The sequence below is a fragment of the Garra rufa genome, chromosome 13 (assembly GCF_049309525.1).
Source record: "Garra rufa chromosome 13, GarRuf1.0, whole genome shotgun sequence".
Taxonomy (NCBI): domain Eukaryota; kingdom Metazoa; phylum Chordata; class Actinopteri; order Cypriniformes; family Cyprinidae; genus Garra; species Garra rufa.
Genome location: NC_133373.1, coordinates 45970205 through 45997399, shown reverse-complemented (window position 1 = coordinate 45997399; position 27195 = coordinate 45970205). Strand labels below are relative to the sequence as shown.

General features: G+C 30.5%; 1 protein-coding gene across 1 annotated transcript in view; it reads right to left on the bottom strand.

Annotated features, from left to right (window-relative positions):
- Positions 1 to 452: 452 nt before the first annotated feature.
- The window catches only part of LOC141348585 (polyphosphoinositide phosphatase-like), a 31134-nt gene continuing 4391 nt past the window's right edge, over positions 453 to 27195 (bottom strand). The window contains exons 3-12 of the mRNA XM_073852860.1: positions 26058 to 26158; positions 24091 to 24253; positions 13384 to 13481; positions 7479 to 7612; positions 6986 to 7102; positions 4513 to 4558; positions 2619 to 2767; positions 2334 to 2535; positions 569 to 628; positions 453 to 509 (exon numbers count right to left, since the gene is read on the bottom strand). Coding sequence (XP_073708961.1) covers positions 453 to 509; positions 569 to 628; positions 2334 to 2535; positions 2619 to 2767; positions 4513 to 4558; positions 6986 to 7102; positions 7479 to 7612; positions 13384 to 13481; positions 24091 to 24253; positions 26058 to 26158 — 1127 coding nt within the window. The remainder of the gene's footprint in view (positions 510 to 568; positions 629 to 2333; positions 2536 to 2618; positions 2768 to 4512; positions 4559 to 6985; positions 7103 to 7478; positions 7613 to 13383; positions 13482 to 24090; positions 24254 to 26057; positions 26159 to 27195) is intronic.

The following is a 27195-nucleotide window of genomic DNA, read 5'->3' as shown; positions in this document are numbered from 1 at the left end:
TTCAGCTTTTTCGTTTGTTTTGATGCATCACTAATTAATTCTCCACACACACACACACACACACACACACACACACACACACACACACACACACACACACACACACACACACACACACACACACACACACAAACACACACACACAACACACACACACACACACACACACACACACACACACACACACACACACACACACACACACACACACACACACACACACACACACACACACACTCCCCAGATTCTCCATGTTTGTTTATGTAAAACACACAGCATCGCTGACGGCAAAAGCATTCACATGAGTGTAATAACAATCACAGCGCTTGATTAGAATGCGGCGCCTTCGGCAAATTAACCAAACGACAATTACAGCAAACTTCAGGGTTACATTAGATTTCACTCATATCCTAAAATCATAACCTTATTATGAGAACATACAGCAATTTACACTAGAACATGAGCGTTTGTGTGCGCAAACCAAACTCCCGCGAGGAAGCGATGACACGCTAAACATTCAAACGCAAAATTACGGGAAAATGAAACCGTGTGACCCAATAACATTCACCATCGACCAATGGGATTGGAGTTTGGAGATGTAACCACGGAGACTAGAACTGGGTTGTTGCTATGCCGACAATCATAAAAGATACAATCATGTCAGGAAACACAATAAACATGGAAAAACTCAACAATGTTGTCCAAGTGCAGAGCGATTTCAGAAAATCACTTATTACTCAGCAAAACCTGACAATAAACCTGCATTTGCACGTTTCACAATCGATTCAACTCTGCTCAGGCCAAATAACATGTGAGATCGGCCGTTTATAAAATGTAATCATTATAATTCACACAAAACGGCCCATCGGCACAACGGTGGATCTGAATAATTCATGTAGGAGAGAAAATGCGGGTGGAGGATGTAATGGCTCACACAGGTCTCTCGCCCGCTTTTTCTCTCTCTCTCTCTCTCTTTAGCTCCAGAACATCTTTAACTTATGAAACGTGACACATTAACATAATATTACGTAATACGCACATTTCTATGGACGGGTGTGTGGAAAAGTGATGAATAATCATTGAAAATCTAGTTGGAGTGTAAAAGGATTCTTTTTTGCATTGCTGTAATGAGAATATGAGTTTAAATGTGCATAGTTATCATAAAATAATGGAAAAAAATGTATGGAATAAAAAAAAAAAATATATATATATAATATAATATAATATATTAATATATAATAACTAAATTATTAAATGTGTACGCTACTGTTCAAATGTTTGGAATATGTGTTTTTATTTTTATTTTTTTAGTAATAAAGAAAGGAGAAGTCTTATTATTTTTATATGAAAAATACAGTAAAAATTTTTGAAATATTTTTATAATTTAAAATAGCCATTTTCTATGTAAATATGTTCAAATGTAATTTATTTCTGTGATCAAAGATGATTTTTTCTCGCCAAGGCTGCATTTATTTTATCTAAAATATTGTGAAATATTATTACAATTTAAAATAGCTGTTTTCTATGTGAATATATGGTAAAATGTAATTGATTGCTGTGATCAAACCTGAATTTTGCCATCTAAGGCGGCATTTATTTAATTCAAAATACAGTAAAAATTGTGACATATTTGTATAATTTAAAATAGCTGTTTTCTATGTGAATATCTATTAAAATATAATTTATTTCTGTGATCAAACCTGAATTTTGCTCACCAAGGCTGCATTTATTTAATTTAAAATACAGTAAAAATTGTTAAATATTTTTACTTAAAATAGCTGTTTTCTATGTGAATACCTATTAAAATGTAATTGATTGCTGTGATCAAACCTGAATTTTGCTCACCAAGGCTGAAATATAAATTACAATAATTTTTTTTTTAATTAAAAAAATAGCTGTTTTCTATGTGAATATATGATAAAATGTAATTGATTGCTGTGATCAAACCTGAATTTTGCCATCTAAGGCTGCATTTATTTAATTTAAAATAAAGTAAAAATTGTGAAATATTATTACAATTTAAAATAGCTGTTTTCTATTTAAATATATGATAAAATGTAATTGATTGCTGTGATCAAAGCTGAATTTTGCTCACCAAGGCTGCATTTATTTAATCTAAAATGAAGTAAAAATTGTGAAATATTATTACAATTTAAAATAGCTGTTTTCTCTTTAAATATCTTTTAAAGTATAATTTATTTCTGTGATCAAAGCTGAATTTTGCTCACCAAGGCTGCATTTATTTAATCTAAAATACAGTAAAAATTGTGACATTTTTTTATAATTTAAAACAGCTGTTTTCTATGTGAATATCTCTTATGTAAATTTGGTACAAATGAAAGCAGCATCCAGGTGTTCATGGGTTTACCTGAGAAGGCGTTGCTATAGTAGCGTGAGAGCGTCTGCATGATGTCTTTGGAGTGCTGCGTCCAGGGTGCGATCTTACGGTACGTCTTCACCCGATGGACCAGCTGAGATCCTCCATACTGTAGAGACAGCGTGTCCCCGTGATCCTCATACAGCTCCTCAAATAACCTGCACACATAAACACACCATAAACAACATCAGTGAGATAGAAATGAGCGTCTGGCTGCTGTAAGGTGAGTTTGCGCAGGTACCTGACGCAGTCCGTGTCGAACTGAAGCTTGGGTTTGTCGATCATCCCGAGAGCGTAGAGCTGATACGCCAGAGCACATTTACCCACCATGAACTGAGCGGTGTTGGTTCGATCCAGACAGTCCACGCAGTTCGTCCTCAAAACGCCCGTCTGTCGAAATAGTACACGAAAAATAAAGAATTATGTGACACTGAAGACTGGAGTAATGATGCTGAAAATTCAGCTTTGATCACAGCAATCAATTACTTTTTATCATATATTCACACAGAAAACAGCTATTTTAAATTGCAATAATGTTTTACAATTTTTACTGTATTTTAGATTTTAAAAAATGCAGCCTTGGTGAGCAAAATTTTGATTTGATCACAGCAATAAATTACATTCTAACAGATATTTACATTGAAAACAGCTATTCTAAACTGTTCTAAATTTAAAATTTTCACAATTTTTACTGTATTTTTGATTAAACAAATGCAGCCTTGGTGAGCAAAATTCAGGTTTGATCACAGGAATAAACTACACTTTTTTCATATATTTACATAGAAAACAGCTGATTTGAATTGTAATAATATTTCACAATTTTTACTGTATTTTTATTTTAAAAATGCCACCTTGGTGAGCAAAATTCAGGTTTTATCACAGGAATAAACTACATTTTGTCATATATTTACATAGAAAACAGCTATTTTAAAATGCAATAATATTTTACAATTTTTACTGTATTTTTTATTTAAAAAAATGCAGCCTTGGTGAGCAAAATTCAGGTTTGATCACAGCAATCAATTACAATTTATGATATATTTACATAGAAAACAGCTGATTTAAACTGTAATAAAATTTCACAATTTTTACTGTATTTTTGATTAAATAAGCGCAGCCTTGGGGAGCAAAATTCAGGTTTGATCACAGCAATCAATAACATTTTAACAGATATTCGCATAGAAAACAGCTGTTTTGAATTGTAATAATATTTCAAAAATTTTACTGTATTTTTGATCAAATTAATGCAGCCTTGGTGGGCAGAAGAGACCTCTTTCAAAAAGATAAAATCTTACCAACCTCAAAAGTGCACTTTGCATGAAATTAAATATTTAATGTATATTATTTAAATTCAAATGTTTTTAAAATATACATTTATGTATGTATATTATGTATGAACAAAATAATTATGTTTTTTTTTTTGGTAATTCATTTGTAAATGTTACAATAAAAAAAAAAAAAAAAAATCACATTTTTTATAGTTTTGTGTTTTTTGTCATATTTAGCAGTATATATATGTAGATAGATAGATAGATAGATTAGTTTTAGTTATTTTATTAAATGTGTTTTAAATACATTTTTATATTTATTAATATATTATATCTAAAAAAAAGTTGAAATAGTTTATATTTATATTTTGAATCCGTTTTTTTATGTTACTTAAATTTTTAGTAGTTTGGTTTTTTTATATATATCTTATATATAGTTTTTATAATTTTAATTCATATTTTATTTCGGTTAACATTCACTTCAAGATCAGTTTTAGTTGTCAGTTTCAGTTTAAGATGGGATTTAAACGTTTTGGAAATAAATGTGTCTCATAAATCTCATAAATATTTAAAAGCATGCAAATAACAGGACATGCCTTCTTTACGATTAATTTACGGTAATCAGTCAATCAAATAAAAAAAAATCCTTATAATGAAAAAGAATAATTGTCTGAATTTTACAAACTATTAAATCTTTGACAGAATGCATCTACATTTAAATAACGTAAAATCAGGCAAAGTGTGACTGGTTTAATATGTCATTCAGATGGACACTTTATTTCTGAATGGACCAGATTGAACGCTAACATGCAGCAGATTTGATGCTGAGAGTCAAAACTTTAGAAAAGACAGAGACTGTTGACAAACCTGTAACCTGCCATTCGGTGTGACCTTTCCGCCGAGATCTCCCCACCTGAACAACAAAGAGAGTGGTTTTAAAACAGACAAATCTCCATCATCAGACCCACTGCTCACCTCAGACATTCACCTCGCGTGTTTGAAAACGAACCGGTGAAACACGTGGACCATCAGCACTTTACAACAACAAGAGCTGCAAAACAACAAAAGTGCTGCCATTTACTTCAGCCGTGAGTCAGGAGCTCACTGGCCTTTCTGAGCTTCTATGACAAGGACAGAAATTGTGTTTGCACTTTGCAGCACTGCACACATATGCAGCTCATCTGGATTCATGGACGAAAAACGTCAAAATAGAAACTGCTGTATTACATTGGTTTGTTGTATTAGTTGGATTCTCTCTGATCCATTATGCTGTTCTTCTTTCATTCATTCAATCTGAAGCATTATTGCTTTGCAGAAACACTGCCTTCATGTGAAATAAAAAGAAGTTTGAAGATCTTCAGGAGTGGAAAACCTTCTAGTAAAACTTTACTTGAAATAAAATTAAAACGGATCCTCTGCAGTGAATGGGTGCTGTCAGAATGAGAGTCCAAACAGCTGATGAAAACATCACGATAATTCATAAGCAAAACACGAAAACTAAAAACGGACTGTTTTTCATTGCTTGAAGTGTGTTTGTAAGCTTGAGTGTGTGTGAGGAAATTAAGAAATGATACAAGAGCTGAAACTGTCTTGATGTCATCTATTTAAAGAGACAGTACACCTAAAAAAGATCCTCTGCAGTGAATGGGCGCTGTCAGAGTAAGAAGTCCAAACAGCCGATAAACACATCTTCTTCACACTTTCTGGAGTGGTGTGGATTGCTTGTGGATTATTGTGGTGTTATTATCAGCTGTTTGGATTCTCATTCTAATGGCACCCATTCACATCCATTGGTGAGACAGTGATGGAATGGCAAATTTCTACAAATCTGATTTCTTCCATAATCATCTCCTATCGTCTCTCACATTAAAATCCAGCCACATATTTCTTTAGAGCTGTTTTGGCTTGTAAACAGTGCTAGATTTCTCTCCTGATTCAGACCAGACCACTTTTTTCACTGAAGGAAGCGTTATGATGAATTATGAACTCAAATTTGAGTTGAAAACGTCTTAATGACGGATTTGTTTCAGCTTTTGTCATCTCAAGATGTTAACCGAGGGCCTGGAGTAGACTATTTGTGACCATGGACCACAAAACCAGTCATAAGGTTAAATTTTACAAAACTGAGATGTAAACATCATATGAAAGCTCAATAAATAAGCTTTCTATTGATATATGGTTTGTTAGGATAGGACAATATTTGGCCGAGATACATCTATTTGAAAATCTGGAATCCAAGGGTGCAAAAAAATCAAAATACTGAGAAAATCACCTTTAAAGTTGTCCAAATTAAGTTCTTAACAATGCATATTACTAATCAAAAATTACATTTTGATATGTTTACAGTAGGAATTTTACAAAAAATCTTCATGGAACATGATCTTTACTTAATTTCCTAATGATTTTTGGCATAAAAGAAAAATCAACTATTTTAACCCATACAATGTATTTTTGGCTATTGCTACAAATAAACCCCAGCGACTTAAGACTGGTTTTGTGGTCCAGAGTCACATTTGTGGATTATTGTGATGTTTTTATCAGCTGTTTGGACTCTCATTCTGACGGCACCCATTCACATCCATTGGTGAGCAAATGATGGAATGATACATTTCTGATGCAGGAATCAGATTTGTAGAAATGTGTCATTCCATCACTGTCTCACTAATGTATGTGAATGGGTGCCGTCAGAATGAGAGTCCAAACAGCTGATAAAAACATCACAATAATCCACAAGTAATCCACACCACTCCAGTCCATCAGTTAACATCTTGAGAAGACAAAAGCTGAAACAAATCCATCAAGATGGTTTTTTTTTTTTAGAAATTAACCATTTGTTTCACTAGATAAGACTGTTATTCATTGGCTGGGATCGAGTTCTTCAAAGCTGCATTTAAACTGCATTTTGGAAGTTCAAACTTGCGGGCACCATAGAAGTCCCCTATATGGAGAACAATCTTGAAATATCTTCATGACAAGGGGGTGAGTACAAATTATCTGTAAATTTTTGTTCTGGAAGTGAACTTCTCCTTTAATAAAGTGTTCTGCTAAATCCCTACGGCAAACATTTGCAGAATATTCTGCAAGCGATTTGGAACAAACTCATTTGCATGTAAAAAAACACGTTTGACGGATCAGGGCATTTCTATTACATAAATGTGAATTTAAATGAGACACATTTGTTATTAAACACATAAGCAACATTATTTACATAATCTTAGACTTAGACATTCATTCCTTCCACCTCTTATGCTGAAACAGACTTAGGTTTTGTGGAATACATTATTCTCACATTAAACTAACGGATGTTTATTATAAGGGTCATTAATGTGTGTGCATTTACCTTTCATCAGGACGTAACGTGTGGCAATAAAAGTCAGGTCGATTAACGAAGAAGCCCGTCCTCTTCACCACATTCTCAGCGATCATACTGAGGCGATCCAACACGTTACACAGTTTACTGCAGAGAAACAGGTACAATTCTAAAACAAAAGTTTCGATTTAAAAATAAAGCTAAATAAAACGTAGCACTGTTTCTGAAACTGTTTTCAACACTTGAACAGCAAATCAGTATATTAGAGTGATTTCTAAAGGATCATGTGACACTAAAGACTGCAGTAACGATGCTGAAAATGCATCTTTGATCACAGGAATAAATTATATTTTAACAGATATTCATATAGAAACAGCTACTTGAAATACTAAAAATATTTCACAATTTTTACTGTATTTTTGATCAAATAAATGCAGCCCTAGTGAGCAAAAGAGACTTTTTAAATGATCAGACTCCAAACCAATCGTTTCTAAAAACAGTCATTTTCATCAGTTTTACGCACCTCTTTGTGTATCGTGCCATGTCCCAGGCGATGTACTCGATGCTGTGCTCCGGCGGGAGAAACTGATTCAGGTTGGTGATTGCGGGATAAAACTCCTCACTCAGGATCTTCTCATGCTTCCGTTTCTCTCGTTTCTGACAAAAATCATCAAACCAAGCATTATTACACTGATTCTAACCATTCAACCTCAACATTAAACAGAATATGACTTTCTGATAACGTGTAGTAAATTTAAGGCAAATCAAACTGGAGCAAACCTTTGGAAAAAGAAAAAAAAAAGAAAAAAGTATTTTCTTAATTGTAAATAAAACAAAGGTTACAGTATGATTCACTTACTTTCTACTTCAAAACTTCACATTTAACTCAATGTGTCACTTGGCGATTCATTGCAATTGTTCATGAGATTTAATAGCAATTTATGAGTGAGAATGGTCTCAAAGTAAATCTTACACCATTTTTAGTGTATAAAAATATAGCATTTTAGAAAAAAACCATACAGCTAAAATTTGGCAAACAATGCAACAAAGCTCAACCAAATTTGCAACAAAATTTTAATACAGAAACTTTGAGAACAATTTTCTTCCTTTTTGCAAAATGTGTAAGATCATTTGCTGTCTTATTTTAAAATTGTGAATTAAATGCTAAATTTATGCATTTTTTTTTTACTTTGGACAATGTCATAGATTGCATGAAAATGAGACTTGCTGCAGCATTCACCACACATTTCTATACCAATAATGAGTTTTAAATGCATGAATCATATGCATTTTATCATAAAAACACAACTTTGCAGACAATTTTCTCCCTTAAAATGCAAAATTAAATAATAAATCAAAATTAATAAGTACTGCATTTTTCCTTTGAAGAACATAAGAAATTGCATGAAAAAAACAATGCATCAACATTTATCATACATTTGCCAGAACACAACATTTTTAACATTTTTAATATAGCTGCAAGTAGCAATTACTAGGATTCAAGCGCTTTAAGGCATTTAAGCACATATGAAAAAAAAACATAGCAAGCCTGTAAACACCAAAATCAATCATTTAAAAAGCATTTTTTCCAAATCCAGGTCATTTACTGTGGAAATATTACGTTTTTTAACATTTATGACTGTTATAGCACCAGCTGTGATCTGATCTCCTTAAACCTTTGCATTATTGTTTAGAATCACCTATTGCATGTGCTCAGCAGGTTTTGTGAAGTTTTGAGTTTTCTCTTTAGGCTTTATAGGATTTGGGGTAAATTTGGACAGGCCCCTTTTCTAAACTACCCCATTATAGTAATTTTTTTTAACATTATTGACCTGGAACAGGGGTGCCCAAATCTTTTTCTGAGAGGGCCACATAATTTTCTTTTCTTTAATGGGGGGCCAGGTCAGTTTATAAAAGAAAATACCATGGGCCGGACTGACTACTTGTATTATTATTATTATTTTATTTTGATTTTACCTGTATTTATTCTACCTTTTAATGCTAGAATAGTTTATTTTGTCATGCACCACACAGACAAATGATAATTTCTTTTCAAAAGAGATACAGGTGCATCTCAATAAATTAGAATGTCATGGAAAAGTTCATTTATCTCAGTAATTCAACTCAAATTGTGAAACTTGTGTATTAAATACATTTAATGCACACAGACTGAAGTATATACACAAATGTCCTTATAGACACTTATGGCCACTGTGCATGCACATTTTCATGCTGATAGGACAAATGGTTGCGTAGTTATAGCCATTTTAAAGGTTCTTCCATCTTATAGCACCACCAAGTGGCTACACTCTGCATTTTTTTCCTCCGACCTCGGATTGAGCTCTTAAATAAGTGTCCTGAGTTTGACGAAGATGTCTCATTCCATTCAGGAGTTATAGGCATTTTACTAAAAGTGTCCTTGCCCATTTCAAATGTTTTGCGTCCCTTTGTGAAGGTAAGTCAAAAGTTAATTTTTTTAACTTTTCTAATTATAGATATTCGCACTCCAGAGAATCCTTCACTGGTTTGGTTCCAATCGGGTGAAAAACCTAGGACTAGTTTGCAAAAGTAGGCTTTTAAAAAAAATTCAAAATACCCAAAAATTTTGCCAGGCTTACGATCAAATCTGAGGCATGTGTTTTGTCCGGCGTGAGCCAAGGATTCCAACAACATTAGACGCTTGACTCTGCGACTGATAATTATTGGCCCAGAGATTCCAGAGAATTGTACTGCAGTGTTTCTTACAGATTGAGGGAAAAACCTAGGACTAGTTCGCAAAAGTATATTTTTTTAAATGATATAACAAATGATTTGATTGACAGCAGTGGTTCTAGAGGCAAAGTTGTCCAGAATGAGGAGTTCTGTCATATGATATGAATATATAATAGGTGCATTTTTTTAAAAGTGTCCCTGCCCCTTTCAAACGTTTTGGTGGACCTTTTGCAACAGTAGGCGTATTTCCATTACAGATTTGCGCAAAACTGTGGCGATATTGTATAAATGTTGATTGAAAAGTATTGCGAAATGACTGCGTTTCCATTAACCAAAGTTATGCGACTACCACTTTTTTTTTCTCTCTCGCGAGAAGTAATTTTTTGACAAGTCAACGGATTTCTGTGGGATTTTGGCTATATTTAATCGAATGTGACCTGTAAATATGAAAAAAACATGTTTCCATTGCTGTTTTGCGAAATATTCCTTTATCGAATTGCCTGAATAAACACCTCACGCGAGCGTAAAACCTTTTTTGCAATATATCGGACTTTTTGCGCAATTGACGTGTATCTATTAGGCGTATTTTCAATTTGCAATTTCATTTTGCACAATTTAAGGGGTTAATGGAATCGCAGCTAGTGAGTTGAAAGTAAAAAATGTTTTTGCAAATTATTGATATTCACTCTCCAGAGACTCTTTCTGCACTGGTTTGGTTCTGAACGGGCGAAAAACCTAGGACTAGTTTGCAAAAGTAGGTTTTTCCAAAAAAATACAAAATACCTTTGGCTCATGATCGAATCTGAGGTGTGCGTTTTGTCCGGCGTAAACCAAGGATTCCAACAACATCAGACACTTGAGCCTGCAATTGACAATTAATGAGTTATGAACGATTTTGTACTTTTAAGCGCTGTAGCGCCCCCGTCAGGCCGATTGGGGCGAGCTTTGGTGTCATTGTCGACGCTGTGAGTACTACCATTCCTCCAAGTTTCAAGTCTCTACGACTTACGGTTTGGTCTGAACGACCAGTTTTAAATGGAGATTGCTGATCCTTGGGCATTCTAACAATTACAACAGGGTTTCAGCGCTATGCACTGAATACGCAATTTTTACACTAATAATGTGTATTAAATGCATAAATGTGACCCTGGACCACAAAACCAGTCTTAAGTCGCTGGGGTATATTTGTAGCTACAGCCAAAAATACATTGTATGGGTCAAAATTATTGATTTTTCTTTTATGCCAAAAATCATTAGGATATTAAGTAAAGATCATGTTCCATGAAGATTTTTTGTCAAATTCCTACTATAAATATATCAAAATGTAATTTTTGATTAGTAATATGCACTGTTAAGAACTTAATTTGGACAACTTTAAAGGTGATTTTCTCAGTATTTTGATTTTTTTGCACCCTCAGATTCCAGATTTTCAAATAGATGTATCTCGGCCAAATATTATCCTATCCTAACAAACCATATATCAATAGAAAGCCTATTTACTTGGCTTTCATATGATGTATACATCTCAGTTTTGTAAAATTTTACCTTATGACTGGTTTTGTGGTCCAGGGTCACAAATCACTTATTTTGTCATGCAAACACAGCTTTTAGTCCTTTTTTAAATAAACTATGAATCAGAATGAATAAGAAAGTTTGCAGCGCTGCTCAAGATGTGGATACAGACATGTTGTGGATGATGACTCAAACACACATCCTCCTGCTCCTCTATAGGGAGCCATGACTAATCCACGATGAACACTAGTAAGACATTATCTGTCCGTCACACACGCCGGCAGGCAGAAACACACGTGATCGATCTGCGCTTCAAGCGCTCAATCCTTGGGCCACATTTGCACGTGCTGCTCAAAGACTCCAGAGTTCATAGAAATCGTTCCGCGGCCATCCGAGTCCTCCTGCGGCCCACAATGCCTTCTGCCTCCCACACAAACATTCTCCATTAGAGGCCAATGACAAACACACACACAGAGTTTCTGCTGGAGGTCAATGCGCTCGCAAACACACATGCACATCACGCACAAACCGCACACGTGTTACGACTGCATGGTCCGGCACGCCAAATGAGCGTGTGGAGTTAATTAGACCGCATTCTTGGCATGTAATGCACCTCATTTGGGTCATTAAGCCTCTTTTGTCACATGCTTTTATCTGGCTGGAAAATATGCGGTGAATCACACACTGAAACAAAGCCACAAACACACATGCACATGTGTTTTCAACCTGTCAGGCAGACGTATGTGTTAAATTTTGTCTCTTTTTGGCACCTGGCGTTCACACGGACATCACATGCCTCGTGTGTGTGTGTGTGTGTGTGTGTGTGTTTTTGGATCAAACTGTGATTTGGGTCTTTGTTCTGTTGCGTCTCGTGACAGCCAACGTGGGAGATGGGCAATCTGGACAGTAGCTTTACTGAAAAACATCAGTGAAGTGTGCATGTGCGTTTCTTCATGTGTGCGCTCTGTTGCATTTATAGTAAGTGCATTAGATAGTAAAAGTGTTCATGTGAAGCACACAGAGTGCATGCATTAGCATTTTTTTAAAGAAATTAATACTTCTATTTAGCAAGGACACATTCATTTGATTAAAAGTGACATTAAAGACATTTATTTCAAATAAGTGCTGTTCTTTTTGAGAACTGAAAAATAAAATTGATCACAGCTTTCACAAAAATATGAACTTATTTAACATTAATAATTATAAATCTTTTTATGAGCAGGAAATCAGCATATTAGAATGATTTGACCGGCGTAATAATGCTGAAAATTCAGCTTTGATCACAGGAATAAATTACATTTTATAATATATTCACAAATGAAAAAGGCTATATTAAATTGTAATAATATTTCACAATTTTTACTCTTTTTTTTTTTTCTCGGATCAAATTAATCTATAACTTTAAAAAATTAATTGCACTGTATTTAATGTATAATTATTTTTATTCTTAACTCTTTTAATTAATTTTAAATCCATTTTTAAATGATTTTAAATGTTCCTAAATTCTTTGTTTTTATTGTTGTGATTATTATTAATTTGTTTATGATTATTTTAACTCCTGTTCTGTTCAGCACTTTGAATTACCATTGTGTATGAAATGTGCTATATAAAAAAACTTGCTTTGCATATGAAAAGCAGCGTAAAAAGGAGCTCAAAACAGCATTTGCAACACAATATGCAACAAAATATTTAATGCGATATGATCCTAAACAAATAGTATTTATTTTTTAATGCTAAATATTTAGATTGTTTTCATTTAAATGTATTGCCATATTTTTAAGGCTACTTTATTGCAGATCATAATCAAATGTTCAATAAAATTCAGCTTTTTTAAGTTTATGCAATTCCATACAACCTAGTTGTACATCTGATAAAATTGTATGTTTTCTTGAGTCCTTCTTGAGACTTCATAATTTTGACTTTTTGTTATATTTATGGCTTAGCATCTCATAATTATTATTTAATATCTCATAATTCTGACTTGTGTCATAACGACTTTTTTTAGTCCATGGTACAAAAAGTTGTCGTTTAAAGTTTGTCCTCATAGAAGGAAATAAAAAATGGAACTGACCAATAAACATGTTTTACAGTGCTACAGTATTGACATTTTAGTGGTTCCTCTTTACGCAAAGTATAATTTCCTCCTGATTTTGGGGTGAAATGGAAGTCGTTGAGATTCTGGAACGGGAAATACTGAATCTCACCTTGACGAGGTTGAGGATGATGATGGGCGAACCAAACCTCTGCAGCATCTGATCAAAGTGAAGGGCAGCGATGTGAGCGTATGGATCGGCCTGGTCCACTGAGAGAGAAAAAATTATTTTAATTATTATTATTTTAATACGATTTTAATAAGGTTTTTACAGAAATTATTGCGGAGGATGGAAGACATGAATTCAGAGTTGTTTTAAATCAAATGAGTTCACATTTCAATCACGTGTCAAATTACTAAAAAAAAAAAATCAAATGCAAAAAATTGTTTTCAGGATGGTTCAGTTAATACCGATTTTGTTTTTTGCATTTGCATTTGAGTTTAATACCATACAAGCTTCTAAATGTCATTTCATGGCAGATACAGATTATAATCAAACATTTAATACAATTCTCATAAAAAGGTTAAATTCTGTGTAATATTCCTCAAATTGCAAATGTTTTCCTGGGTCTTACAAAACGTGTCCTTCAAAGACTAGCTGATGCCAGAGATAATATTTCAATCAGCTCTTTTAATTAAAAAGTAAAAAATAGTAACTCAATTTATTACTTTCGTACTATGAAATGACTTTATTACTTATTCTCTAATAATTATAACATTTCTTCCTCATAATTATAATTTAGTATCTCACTCTCAACCTTTTATCTCAATTATGATTTAGTACGTTTAAATTTGACATAAAGAGTCAATATGTGATAATGATTTATGCATCTTACATTTGTGAATTTCATGTCATAACTATCACTCAGTATCTCATAATTTTTACTTTTTTATGTCATAACTATAACTTAGCATCTGTTTTAATTTTGTGTCATAACTATGGCTTAATATCGCATAATTTGTACTTTTTGTCATAGTTATGACTTAGCATCTTACATTTTTTATTCACGCCAATAACTTAGTATCTCATTATTTGTTTATTTTTGTCATAATTATGATTTACGAAATCAAAATTGACTTGTCAAATATGACTTAGTATCTAATTTTTACTTTTTATGTCATAAGTCTAATTTACTATCTCTGTTTTAATTTTGTTCGTAATTATATCTCATAATTTTGACTATTTATTATAATTACGGATTAACATCTCATAATTTTGATTTAGTTCATAACGATTTAGTATCTCATAACTTTGAATATTTACATCATAATTATGACTTAGCATCTTACATTTGTGAATCTCATGTCATAACTATAACTAACTTAGTATCTGTTTTAATTTGGTGTCATAACTATGGCTTAGTATCTCATAATTTGTACTTTTTGTCGTAGTTACGTCTTCGCATCTTACATTTCTTGACTTTTCTATCATAATTATGACTCAGTATCTCATCATTTTGACTGTCTTGTCTTATATTTCGATTCAATATCTTACATTTTTGACATGTTTACAGTGCCTTGCGAAATTATTCATACCCCTTCATTTTTTACACATTTTGTTATGTTGCTGCCTTATGTTAAACTACTTTAAATTACTTTTTTTCCCACATCAATCTACACTCCCTACTCCATAATGGCAAAGCAAAAAATAGGTTTTTAACATTTGTGCAAATTTATTAAAAATAAAAAACTGAAAAGATCCTGTTGCATAAGTATTCATACCCTTTTCTGGGACACTCGAAATGTATCTCAGGAGCATTCATATTGCTTCTAGATGTTCCTACACTTGGAGTGGAGTTAAACTGTGGCAAATTCATTTGAATGAGTCTGATTTAGAAAGGCACACACCTCTCAGAAAAGGTCTAACAGCTGAAAATGCATATCAGAGCAAAAACCAAGTCCTGAGGTCAAGATAACTGCCTGTAGAGCTCAGTGACAGACTTGCGTTAAGGCGATGATCTAGGGAAGAGTTCAGAAAAAAATTTGCTGCATTGAAGGTTGACAGAAGCATTCTCCATAATGGAAGACGATTGGAACAACTAGGACTCTAGAAATCCAAGCTGACAGAGATGGAGAGGAGAAAAGGTGAGGCAAAGAATGGCAGATAATTGCCAAATCCAGATGTGCAAAGCTTGTCACATCAGACACAAAAGACTTGAGGCTGTAAAGGTGCTTCGACTATGTACTGAGTTAAGGGTATGAATACTTATGCAATGTACTTATTTCAGTGTTTTATTTGTAATAAATTTGTAAAATTTGCTAAATTTACAACTTCTTATGTCAAAATTATGATTAAGACTATATACGATTTGGGCTTCCATATGAACATGACATGAACCACTGAAGACAAATCAATGCGCACTATGTAGGTCATAAGTCTGTTCTGAGCAGCCGGCTACAATCTAACAGTGCAGTTACACACCTATAAACAGATTAGCGCACAACATACAAAACACTCCTGGAAGTAGGTTATGAGAACGAGGTTCTCTCGCATACACAAATCTCTCTATTACATGGATTCATTAACGCCACACAAAACGTATTCAAAGTCGGCGTAATCAAACGCTTGTGAACTGAAAAGTCCTTCAGCGGGTCAGACAAAGCTTGCAGCGTGATGCATGTTAGCGGTGAAAGAGAAAAACTGTGTCTCATCTTCTTGCAGCAAGCCAAACAATCAATGAAAGATGGCCGAGACTCGAGCCTTGCGTAACAACTTTTCTCCGGTTTTTGTTTAGCAGAAAATCGATATCTGTTATCCTGGACGCCCTTTGTGCCAGCACTGTTTTAAACCTTTACCGAAATGACCTAATTACAGAAAACATTCTTCATAAACCCTCATCTTCTTCTGACAGAAGAACATTGCATCAGGCAAATTGCATAATGTATTAGAAAGATGAGTAAGCGCTGAGGATGATGAGTCTGGAAATGAAGAAAATCACATATAATTTATCATAAATACGAGCTTTGGGTCGTATCCCAGTGTTATTTTTGATATAACACCAGGGGAGAACACGATCCTCTAAAACTGGATTCTTAAAAAATGAGATCAACATGGTGTTTTTCTGCAGATTTGAGCGACTGGATCAGTTTAATTTGCCAAAAAGTGAGAAAAGAAATAATTGTCTTAAAAGTTCCTTTTCTAGTAATTGTGCTTATTTACTTACAGATACAAAGTCACGATTATGAGATAAAATGTTGAAATCAAGAGGTACTAAGTCATAAAGTTCAACATTGAGATAAAAGTCGTTGTTATGACATGAAAAGTTGAAATTATGAGATACTGCATTATCATTATGAGATAAAAGTCATTATAACTTGAAAAGTCAATTATGATAAGTGGAAATTATGAGATACTAAGTCTTCATTATGAGATAAAAGTCATTATAACTTGAAAAGTCAATTATGATAAGTGGAAATTATGAGATACTAAGTCTTCATTATGAGATAAAAGTCATTATAACTTGAAAAGTCAATTATGATAAGTGGAAATTATGAGAAACTAAGTCTTCATTATGAGATAAAAGTCATTATAACTTGAAAAGTCAATTATGATAAGTGGAAATTATGAGAAACTAAGTCTTCATTATGAGATAAAAGTCATTATAACTTGAAAAGTCAATTATGATAAGTGGAAATTATGAGAAACTAAGTCTTCATTATGAGATAAAAGTCACTATAACTTGAAAAGTCAATTATGATAAGTGGAAATTATGAGAAACTAAGTCTTCATTATGAGATAAAAGTCATTATAACTTGAAAAGTCAATTATGATAAGTGGAAATTATGAGATACTAAGTCCTCATTATTAGACGAAGGTCGTTATTATGACATAAAAAGCTAATTATAACATAAAGTCAGAAATAAGAAGTCATTATTCTGAGACAAAAGTCATAATTATTATATAAAGTCCAAATTATGAGATACTAAGTCTTCATTATGAGATAAAAGTCATTATAACTTGAAAAGTCAATTATGATAAGTGGAAATTATGAGATACTAAGTCTTCATTATGAGATAAAAGTCATTATAACTTGAAAAGTCAATTATGATAAGTGGAAATTATGAGATACTAAGTCTTCATTATGAGATAAAAGTCATTATAACTTGAAAAGTCAATTATGATAAGTGGAAATTATGAGATACTAAGTCTTCATTATGAGATAAAAGTCATTATAACTTGAAAAGTCAATTATGATAAGTGGAAATTATGAGAAACTAAGTCTTCATTATGAGATAAAAGTCATTATAACTTGAAAAGTCAATTATGATAAGTGGAAATTATGAGAAACTAAGTCTTCATTATGAGATAAAAGTCATTATAACTTGAAAAGTCAATTATGATAAGTGGAAATTATGAGATATTAAGTCTTCATTATGAGATAAAAGTCATTATAACTTGAAAAGTCAATTATGATAAGTGGAAATTATGAGAAACTAAGTCTTCATTATGAGATAAAAGTCATTATAACTTGAAAAGTCAATTATGATAAGTGGAAATTATGAGATACTAAGTCCTCATTATTAGACGAAGGTCGTTATTATGACATAAAAAGCTAATTATAACATAAAGTCAGAAATAAGAAGTCATTATTCTGAGACAAAAGTCATAATTATTATATAAAGTCCAAATTATGAGATACTAAGTCTTCATTATGAGATAAAAGTCATAATAACTTGAAAAGTCAATTATGATAAGTGGAAATTATGAGATACTAAGTCTTCATTATGAGATAAAAGTCATAATAACTTGAAAAGTCAATTATGATAAGTGGAAATTATGAGATACTAAGTCTTCATTATGAGATAAAAGTCATTATAACTTGAAAAGTCAATTATGATAAGTGGAAATTATGAGATACTAAGTCTTCATTATGAGATAAAAGTCATTATAACTTGAAAAGTCAATTATGATAAGTGGAAATTATGAGAAACTAAGTCTTCATTATGAGATAAAAGTCATTATAACTTGAAAAGTCAATTATGATAAGTGGAAATTATGAGAAACTAAGTCTTCATTATGAGATAAAAGTCATTATAACTTGAAAAGTCAATTATGATAAGTGGAAATTATGAGATATTAAGTCTTCATTATGAGATAAAAGTCATTATAACTTGAAAAGTCAATTATGATAAGTGGAAATTATGAGAAACTAAGTCTTCATTATGAGATAAAAGTCATTATAACTTGAAAAGTCAATTATGATAAGTGGAAATTATGAGAAACTAAGTCTTCATTATGAGATAAAAGTCATTATAACTTGAAAAGTCAATTATGATAAGTGGAAATTATGAGAAACTAAGTCTTCATTATGAGATAAAAGTCACTATAACTTGAAAAGTCAATTATGATAAGTGGAAATTATGAGAAACTAAGTCTTCATTATGAGATAAAAGTCATTATAACTTGAAAAGTCAATTATGATAAGTGGAAATTATGAGATACTAAGTCTTCATTATGAGATAAAAGTCACTATAACTTGAAAAGTCAATTATGATAAGTGGAAATTATGAGATACTAAGTCTTCATTATGAGATAAAAGTCATTATAACTTGAAAAGTCAATTATGATAAGTGGAAATTATGAGATACTAAGTCCTCATTATTAGACGAAGGTCGTTATTATGACATAAAAAGCTAATTATAACATAAAGTCAGAAATAAGAAGTCATTATTCTGAGACAAAAGTCATAATTATTATATAAAGTCCAAATTATGAGATACTAAGTCTTCATTATGAGATAAAAGTCATTATAACTTGAAAAGTCAATTATGATAAGTGGAAATTATGAGATACTAAGTCCTCATTATTAGACGAAGGTCGTTATTATGACATAAAAAGCTAATTATAAAATAAAGTCAGAAATAAGAAGTAATTATTCTGAGACAAAAATCATAATTATTATATAAAATCTAAATTATGAGATACTAAGTCTTCATTATGAGATAAAAGTCACTATAACTTGAAAAGACAATTATGATAAGTGGAAATTATGAGATAAACAAGTCCTCATTATTAGACGAAGGTCGTTATTATGACATAAAAAGCAAATTATAATATAAAGTCAGAAATAAAAAGTAATTATTCTGAGACGAAAATCAATTATTATATAAAGTCCAAATTATGAGATACTAAGTCTTCATTATGAGATAAAAGGCATTATGACATAAAGGCCTGGTTTCACAGACAGGGCTTAGACTAAGCCAGGATTAGGTCATAGTTCAATTAGGACATTTAAGTAATTTTTATAAACATGCTTAGAAAAAAAACATTAGTGGTGTGCATCTTAAAACAAAAAAAAGACACTGATATATTTTAAGATCAGTCAGTGCAAGTTTATTTCAGTTGAAACAGTTCAGACTTACATTTTAGTCTAGGACTAGGCTTAAGCCCTGTCTGTGAAACCGGGGGGAAAAGTCATAATCGAAAGTCGAAATTATGACAACTAGTCATCATTATGAGATAAAAGTTATTATGACATAAAAAAGTCAATTATAATATTAAGTGAGAATTGAGATTCTAAGCCACTATAATAAGTTAAGTCATTATTCTGAGACAAAAGTCTTAATTATGATATAAAGTTAAAATTATGAGACACTAACCCCTGGTTTCACAGACAAGGCTTAAACCTAGTCCTAGACTAAAATGTAAGCTGAAGAGCTGCTTCAACTGTAAGAAACCTGCATTGATAGATCTTAAAATATATCAGTGCCTTTGTTTTGTCTGAAGGCGAACACCAGCAATGTTTTTCTCTAAAGTACGTTTATAAAAATGACTTAAATGTCCTAATTGAACTATGGCCTAATCCTGGTTTAGGCTAAGGCCTGTTTATGAAACTGGGCCTAAGTCTTCATTATGAGATAAACGTCATTATGACAAGAAAAGTCATAATTATAAATCGAAATTATGAGATAACTAATCTTCATTATGAGATAAGTTGTTATGACATAAAAAGTCAATTATAATATTTAGTGAGAATTGAGATACTAAGCCACTATAATGAGATAAGTCATTATTCTGAGACAAAGTCATAATTGTGATATAAAGTCCAAATTATGAGATACTAAGTCGTCATTATTATGACATGAAAAGTCATAATTACAAGTCTAAATTATGAGATAACTAGTCATCATTATGAGATAAAAGTCAATTATAATATTAAGTCAGAATTGAGATACTAAGTCACTATTATGAGACAAATGTCTTAATTGTAATATAGTCCAAATTATGAGATAACAAGTGATCATTCTCAGACAAAAGCAATTATTATGGCATAAAAAGTCGTAATTATGATATTAATCTAAAATTATGAGATACCAAGTCATCATTATGAGATATAAGTCATTATTATGACAAAAAGTCAATTACAATATTGAATCGAAATTGACATAGTAAGTCACCATAAGACAAATGCGGACATAAAATGTCATAATTATGAAATACTAAGTCATCATTATTGATAAAATGAATAATTACGACATAAAGAGTCAAATTATAACTTAAATATGTCTTAATTTCCACTTTTTATTTCATATTACTTATTACATCATAATTTTGGCTTTTTATCACTTTTTTAATTTACACTGTAAAAAATATTGTTTCAACGTAAAATAGTTTGTTACGCCGCTGACTTAAATTTAGTTTAGTCAACTTGAAATTTTAAGTCACGTTAAGTAACGTTAATTTAAGTTACAACCTGGATATAGTTGAATAAACTTAATTTAAGTCAGTGGGGTAACAAATTATTTTAAGTTGAAACAACTTTTTTTTTTTTTTTTTTTTACAGTGTATAATTATGTGTTTTTTTGGACATGATGATGAAAATCAGAAAAAATTGAACATAAAAAAGCTTCGGAAGTGTCAATTTTTATATAATGCTTAGGAAAAAATGGTCTCCTGTGAAACGTTTTAAAACAACAAGATCAATGGGCTGTTTTTGTCTGGATTACAGTGATTGGACTAGTTCAATTCATCAAAAAGTCTTTGATTTGTGTTTTTCCTCACATTTAAACATGTCGATGTCCTGCCAATAACTGCAGTTCTGCGATGCTTTCAAAGCACTGATGCATCACAAGCCCCACAGAATTTGTGTTGGACAGTAATCTTCCATTTGGAGGAAAAAGTCCAAGCAAACACACACACACACACACACACACACACACAGAAGTTGAGGACAATGGCGGTCACTAATCTAAGATAAGCAGCGAGCTCGCGGCTGGATCAGCATGAGCCGCTGTATGTATGAAATGTCATCTTGCTTTGGATGAGAAACGGTGAAATGGGTTCAGCAGCAACATGCAGAAAGAGATAAAGCAAGAAGATGAGAGATCCTCAGACGGCCCCGAGGATGTCATCAAACAGAAGAATCTGCTAACAAATGATACTCAGGTGAAATTAAAAATAGCGGCAGATCTTTTCTTCTGTATACTGACGTAAATATTGGAGTGGATATGCAGAAACTTTCAAAGAAGTAACTTCAGAACTTGAAATTGAGCCAGAATGCCTCCTGAACCCTCCTAAACTTCCTGCTGGGAAAAAAACAGCTCTAAAAAAGCTTGGTTTCTAAAAAAAGGTAACTGGTTTGTTGCTGATTTAAGGGGGTTCAACGGTAGTTCAGCTGATAAACTCTCTAAACCAACTAGGTCCAATCAGAAGCCATGCAATACCATCAGAAGTACGTTTTAGATGTATTTTGCACAAGGCAATAAAATAAAATAAATCATTGTTTAATTAAATAAAAATCTTTTTTGTGTATTTAGCAAAGGGTACAAATTAAAAAAATTAAAAAATAATACAAAATAAAATAAATAGGTTTCTGTATTTTGTAGAAAGGTAAAAAAAATAAACAAAATAAATTAAATTAAATATATTTAGCAGAAGGGTACAAAACAAAAAAAGAGGTTTTAGAAAGGTATAAAAAAACTAGAAGGCATGCGATACCATCAGAGGTTGGATTTAGCTGTATTTTGCTATTTATTTAATTTTTATTTATTAAAAAAACGATTAATGTATTTAGCAAAGGGTACAAAATAAAAAAATAAAAAAAATAATACAAAATAAAATAAATAGGTTTCTGTATTTTGTAGAAAAGTAAAAAAATAAACAAAATAAATTAAATTAAATATATTTAACAGAAGGGTGCAAAACAAAAAAAGAGGTTTTAGAAAGGTATAAAAAAAAAACTAGAAGGCATGCGATACCATCAGAGGTTGGATTTAGCTGTATTTTGCTATTTATTTATTAAATTTTTATTTATAAAAAAAATGATTAATGTATTTAGCAAAGGGTACAAAAAAAAAAAAATACAAAATAAAATAAATAGGTTTCTGTATTTTGTAGAAAGGTAAAAAATAAACAAAATAAATTAAATAAAATTTATTTAACAGAAGGGTACAAAACAAAAAAAGAGGTTTTAGAAAGGTATAAAAAACTAGAAGGCATGTGATACCATCAGAGGTTGGATTTAGCTGTATTTTGCTATTTATTTAATTTTTATTTATTAAAAAAAATGATTAATGTATTTAGCAAAGGGTACAAAATATTTTTTTTTTTTTGGTATTTGGTAAATACACAATTAAAAAAACTAAAACAAAATTACCCAAATAAAAAAAAAAATATATATATATATTTTGCAGAAGACTAAAATAAAATTAAACAAAATAAAAAATATTTAGCAGATAGGAGCAAAATAAAAAGTATACACTGAAAAACAAAAGAAATGTTGGTTTTAACTGTGTTCTGAAGAACAGTACAAAACTTAAAAAATAAAATAAACAGGTTTTAAAAAGGTACAATAAAAAAACTAGAAGCCATGTGATACCAGGTTGGATTTAGCTGTATTTTGCAGAAGGAAATAAAATAAATAAATAAAATAAAATAAAATAAAATAAAATAAAATAAAATAAAATAAAATAAAATAAAATAAAATAATAAAAATAAAAATAAAAATAATAAATAAAAATAAAAATAAAATAAAATATTTAGCGAAGGGTACAAAAGAAAATAAATATTAAAAAACAATAAAATTGTTAGTTTTATCTGTATTTTTAAGAAAGGTACAAAAAATAATAATAAACAGTTCTAATAAAAAATATAATTAAAAAATCTAGAAGCCATGCAATACCAGCAGAGGTTGGATTTAGCAGTATTTTGCAGAAGGCAAGTAAATAAATAAATAAATAAATAAATAAATAAATAAATATATTAATTTTTGTACACTTCTGAAAAATAGTTCAAAACTACTTATTTTATTTCCTTTATTTCTGAAATTTCCAGAAAAATTTTCAGAAGGGTACAAAAATATACAGGAAACATAAGAAAAAAGAATGAAAATAACAAAATAAAATGTTATCACAAATGTAGGTTTCCGCTGTATTTTGCAGAATTGCACGTGGAAAGCAACTGTAAAACTAGATGGCTCTAGTTTTACAAATCAACAATCCTGACATGGATGTGCATCAGCGTGAAATGGCCGCAGACTTTGTTTTGTCTGACTTTGGGGTCAGAGACAGTTCATCTATATAAACCACCATCATGAAGACATCCATATGCAAAATCTGCCATTTCAGGGTCTGACTAGATGTTTTTATTCAGAACACACCTTTGAAATGTTCAAACCTAATATTGCACATTTAAACAAGCTGTAAAATCATTCATGTCCGGTGCTTTGAGCACCTAAAAAAACTAACCAAACAAAACCTTTAAGCAGGTAAATGTGTTTTTAGAAATCATCCCTCCCTGTCCTGAAGGAGGGTGAAGGCTGCACTTTGAGCTAATAAACAGGAAGTAGTGGTGAGGTCATAAACAGAAAGTGTTTCTTACAGCGTATGGGTGGTTTAGGCATCATGGTGGAGATGTCCTGGGACCAGTATAGAGGAACCGAACCTCTGACCTGAACACAGGAGGAGGAACTGCCCGCCGTCAGCGACATGACCGACGCGTCGTGGATGATCTGCTCCGTCTCCACCTCGTTCGCCACGTCGCCCTGAAAATATCAGCACAATCATCTGACATACTGCTTTTTGCATAGTATTTAGTAGAGAAATACACTTTTTTTTAGCTCTGAAATTCAAAAATAAAATAAAACTTAAAAAAAAAAAAAAAGTAGGTTTTAACTATATTTAAAATAATATATAAAAAAGTTTGTTTTTTTACTTATTAAAATAAAATGTAAAAGTAGTTTTTTTTTAAATAAAGAAATAAAAAATTAAATAAAGTGTAAAAAAATAAAATAAAATAAAATAAAAAAACATTGTTAAAATTTAAATGAAATTATTACGAGAAGTACACATATTCAGACAAAAATCAAAGATAAATAAAAAGAATAAATAAAATAAAAACTTTTTTTTTTGGTTTATTTACTAAAATTAATTGTAAAAAGTAGGGTTTTTTGATAAAGGCTCTGATGGTTGTGTTTGCATACTTTCTGTACTAAATAGGGGAAAAAAAATCTTACTGACCCTAAAACTTTAAACTAAAATAACCAAAAATACATGAAAATACACAAAAATAAATAAAGAAAATATTAAACTGTATTTTGCAGAAGAGAACAAAATGTAAAAAAAATATATATAAATATATATAAATATATATATATACCTAATTTTTTACATTTCATTTAATATATATATATATATATTAAATGAAATGTAAAAAGTAGGTTTTAAAATAAATATTAAACTGTATTTTGCAGAAGGGTACAACATGTAAAAAATTATAAATTAATTAATAACATTAAGTAAAATTTTAAATGAAATTATTAAGAGAAGTACACATTCAGACATGGGGTATGTTTTAAAAAAAGATTTTAAAAAATGGAAAAATTAAAATTCTTTTTTTTTATTTACTAAAATGAAATGTGTAAAAAAGTAAAAAATAAAATAAAATAAAATAAAATGCATTTTGCAGAAGGGTACAAAATGTAAAAAAGTTAAATTTTGAATGAAATTATTACGAGAAGTACACATATTCAAACATGGGGTATGATTTCTGTGTTAAAAATCAAAGATAAATAAAAAAAAATGTAATATATATTTTTTTTTATTTACTAAAATTAAATGTAAAAAGTAGGTTTTGATTTTTTTTTTTAATAAAGACTCTGATGGCTGTGTTGGCATACTTTCTGTACTGAAGCGAAAAAAAAATCTTACTGACCTCAAAATAATAAAAAAATAAAAAATAAAAAATAAAATAAATTAAAATAAAAAATAAAATAAAATGCATTTTGCAGAAGGGTACAAAATGTAAAAAAGTAAAATTTTGAATTAATTTATTAGAAGTACACACATTCAAACACGGGGTAATGTTTTCTCTGTTAAAAATAAAAAAAAATCTAATAAAAAATGTTATATATATTTTTTAGTTACTAAAATGAAATGTTAAAAGTAGTTTTTGATTTTTTTTTTTGATAAAAACTTTCTGTACTAATTAAAAAAAAATCTTGCTGACCCCAAAATAAAGAAATAAAATAAAATAAAACAATATTTTGCAGAAGGCTATAAAATTAAAATAATGCTGTATTTGAGCTTTTGGACAACCTAGTGATTTGACAGAACTAATAGTTCAATGAGTATCTGAAATGTGTCGCTGTGCAGTTTTTCAAAGCATCTTCAGCATCATAAAGCATCACAGAGAGCTTAGTGAAGCTTTAATGAGCGTGACATAATCGCACCTGAACACACAGATAAATACAGCAGAAGCACGGCTCGTGCCGGACGGGTTACGTGTGACCAACGCCGTACAAAAGAGCACATGGTCCGTCCGTCAGGAGTGTGTGAACAAGCGTGTACCTCACAGTTCGCTCCTCGCTTGAGGAAACGCGTCCCTGCAAAACGGCTGGAGCGCCGGGCGATGAGTGTGACGTACACCGGACGACCGTAGATCAACAACTCTGAACATCAGCGTTAAAGAACACCACCAAACCAGTTCATACCAAATAAACCATTACACAAGAAATATATGACGTCATTTTAAATGAAAATGAAAAAATAAAAAAATAAATAGTTTTTTTTAAATGGTATTTTTCAGAAGGATTCTGAAAATAAATAAACTACAATAAAAAGTAAAATTATTAAGAAAAATGTTATAAAACACATACAATACAAATGTACAATTTAATAAATAAAATAAAAATAAAATATGGGTACAAAAAGGGTACTAACTAAAAAATGAAAATTTTATATATAAAAATATATTTTGCAGAAGAATAAAAAATATAAAAAATAAAACAAACTAACAAAACAATCTAAATTCTACAGAAGGCAATATTAACATAAAATATAAATATATAAATGTATAAATTAACAAAACAAAAACATGATTTCTATAAAATATATAATATATAAATATATAAAATAATAATAAATGTAATTAAAAAAATTTAATTTAAATAAATATAACAAGTAATAAAACACAATAAAATGATTAAAAAATAAAATAAATCATGACAAATAATGAAGAATAAAAAATATGGGTAAAAATCTATTTAAAATTATTTAAAAACATTAAAAGCAAATTAAAAATATTTATGAAAAATAAAATAAATAGGTTTTTTAAATGGCATTTTTCAGAAGGATTCTGAAAATAAAGAAATTACAATGAAAAGTACAATTATTAAAAAAAAAATTAAACGCATACAATATATACAATTTAATAAATAAAATAAAATGTGGGTACAAACTAAAAAATGAAAAATAAAATAAGTAGGTTTCTGTATCTTGCAGAAGAGTAAAGATATATTAAAAATAAAACAAAATAACAAAATAAAACAACCTATATTGTGCAGAAGGCAATAATAATAAAAAAACGATATAAAAATATATAAATTAACAAAAAAACATGATTTCTATAAAATATATAATATATAAATATATAAAATAATAATAAATGTAATTAAAAAAATTTTATTTAAATAAATATAACAAGTAA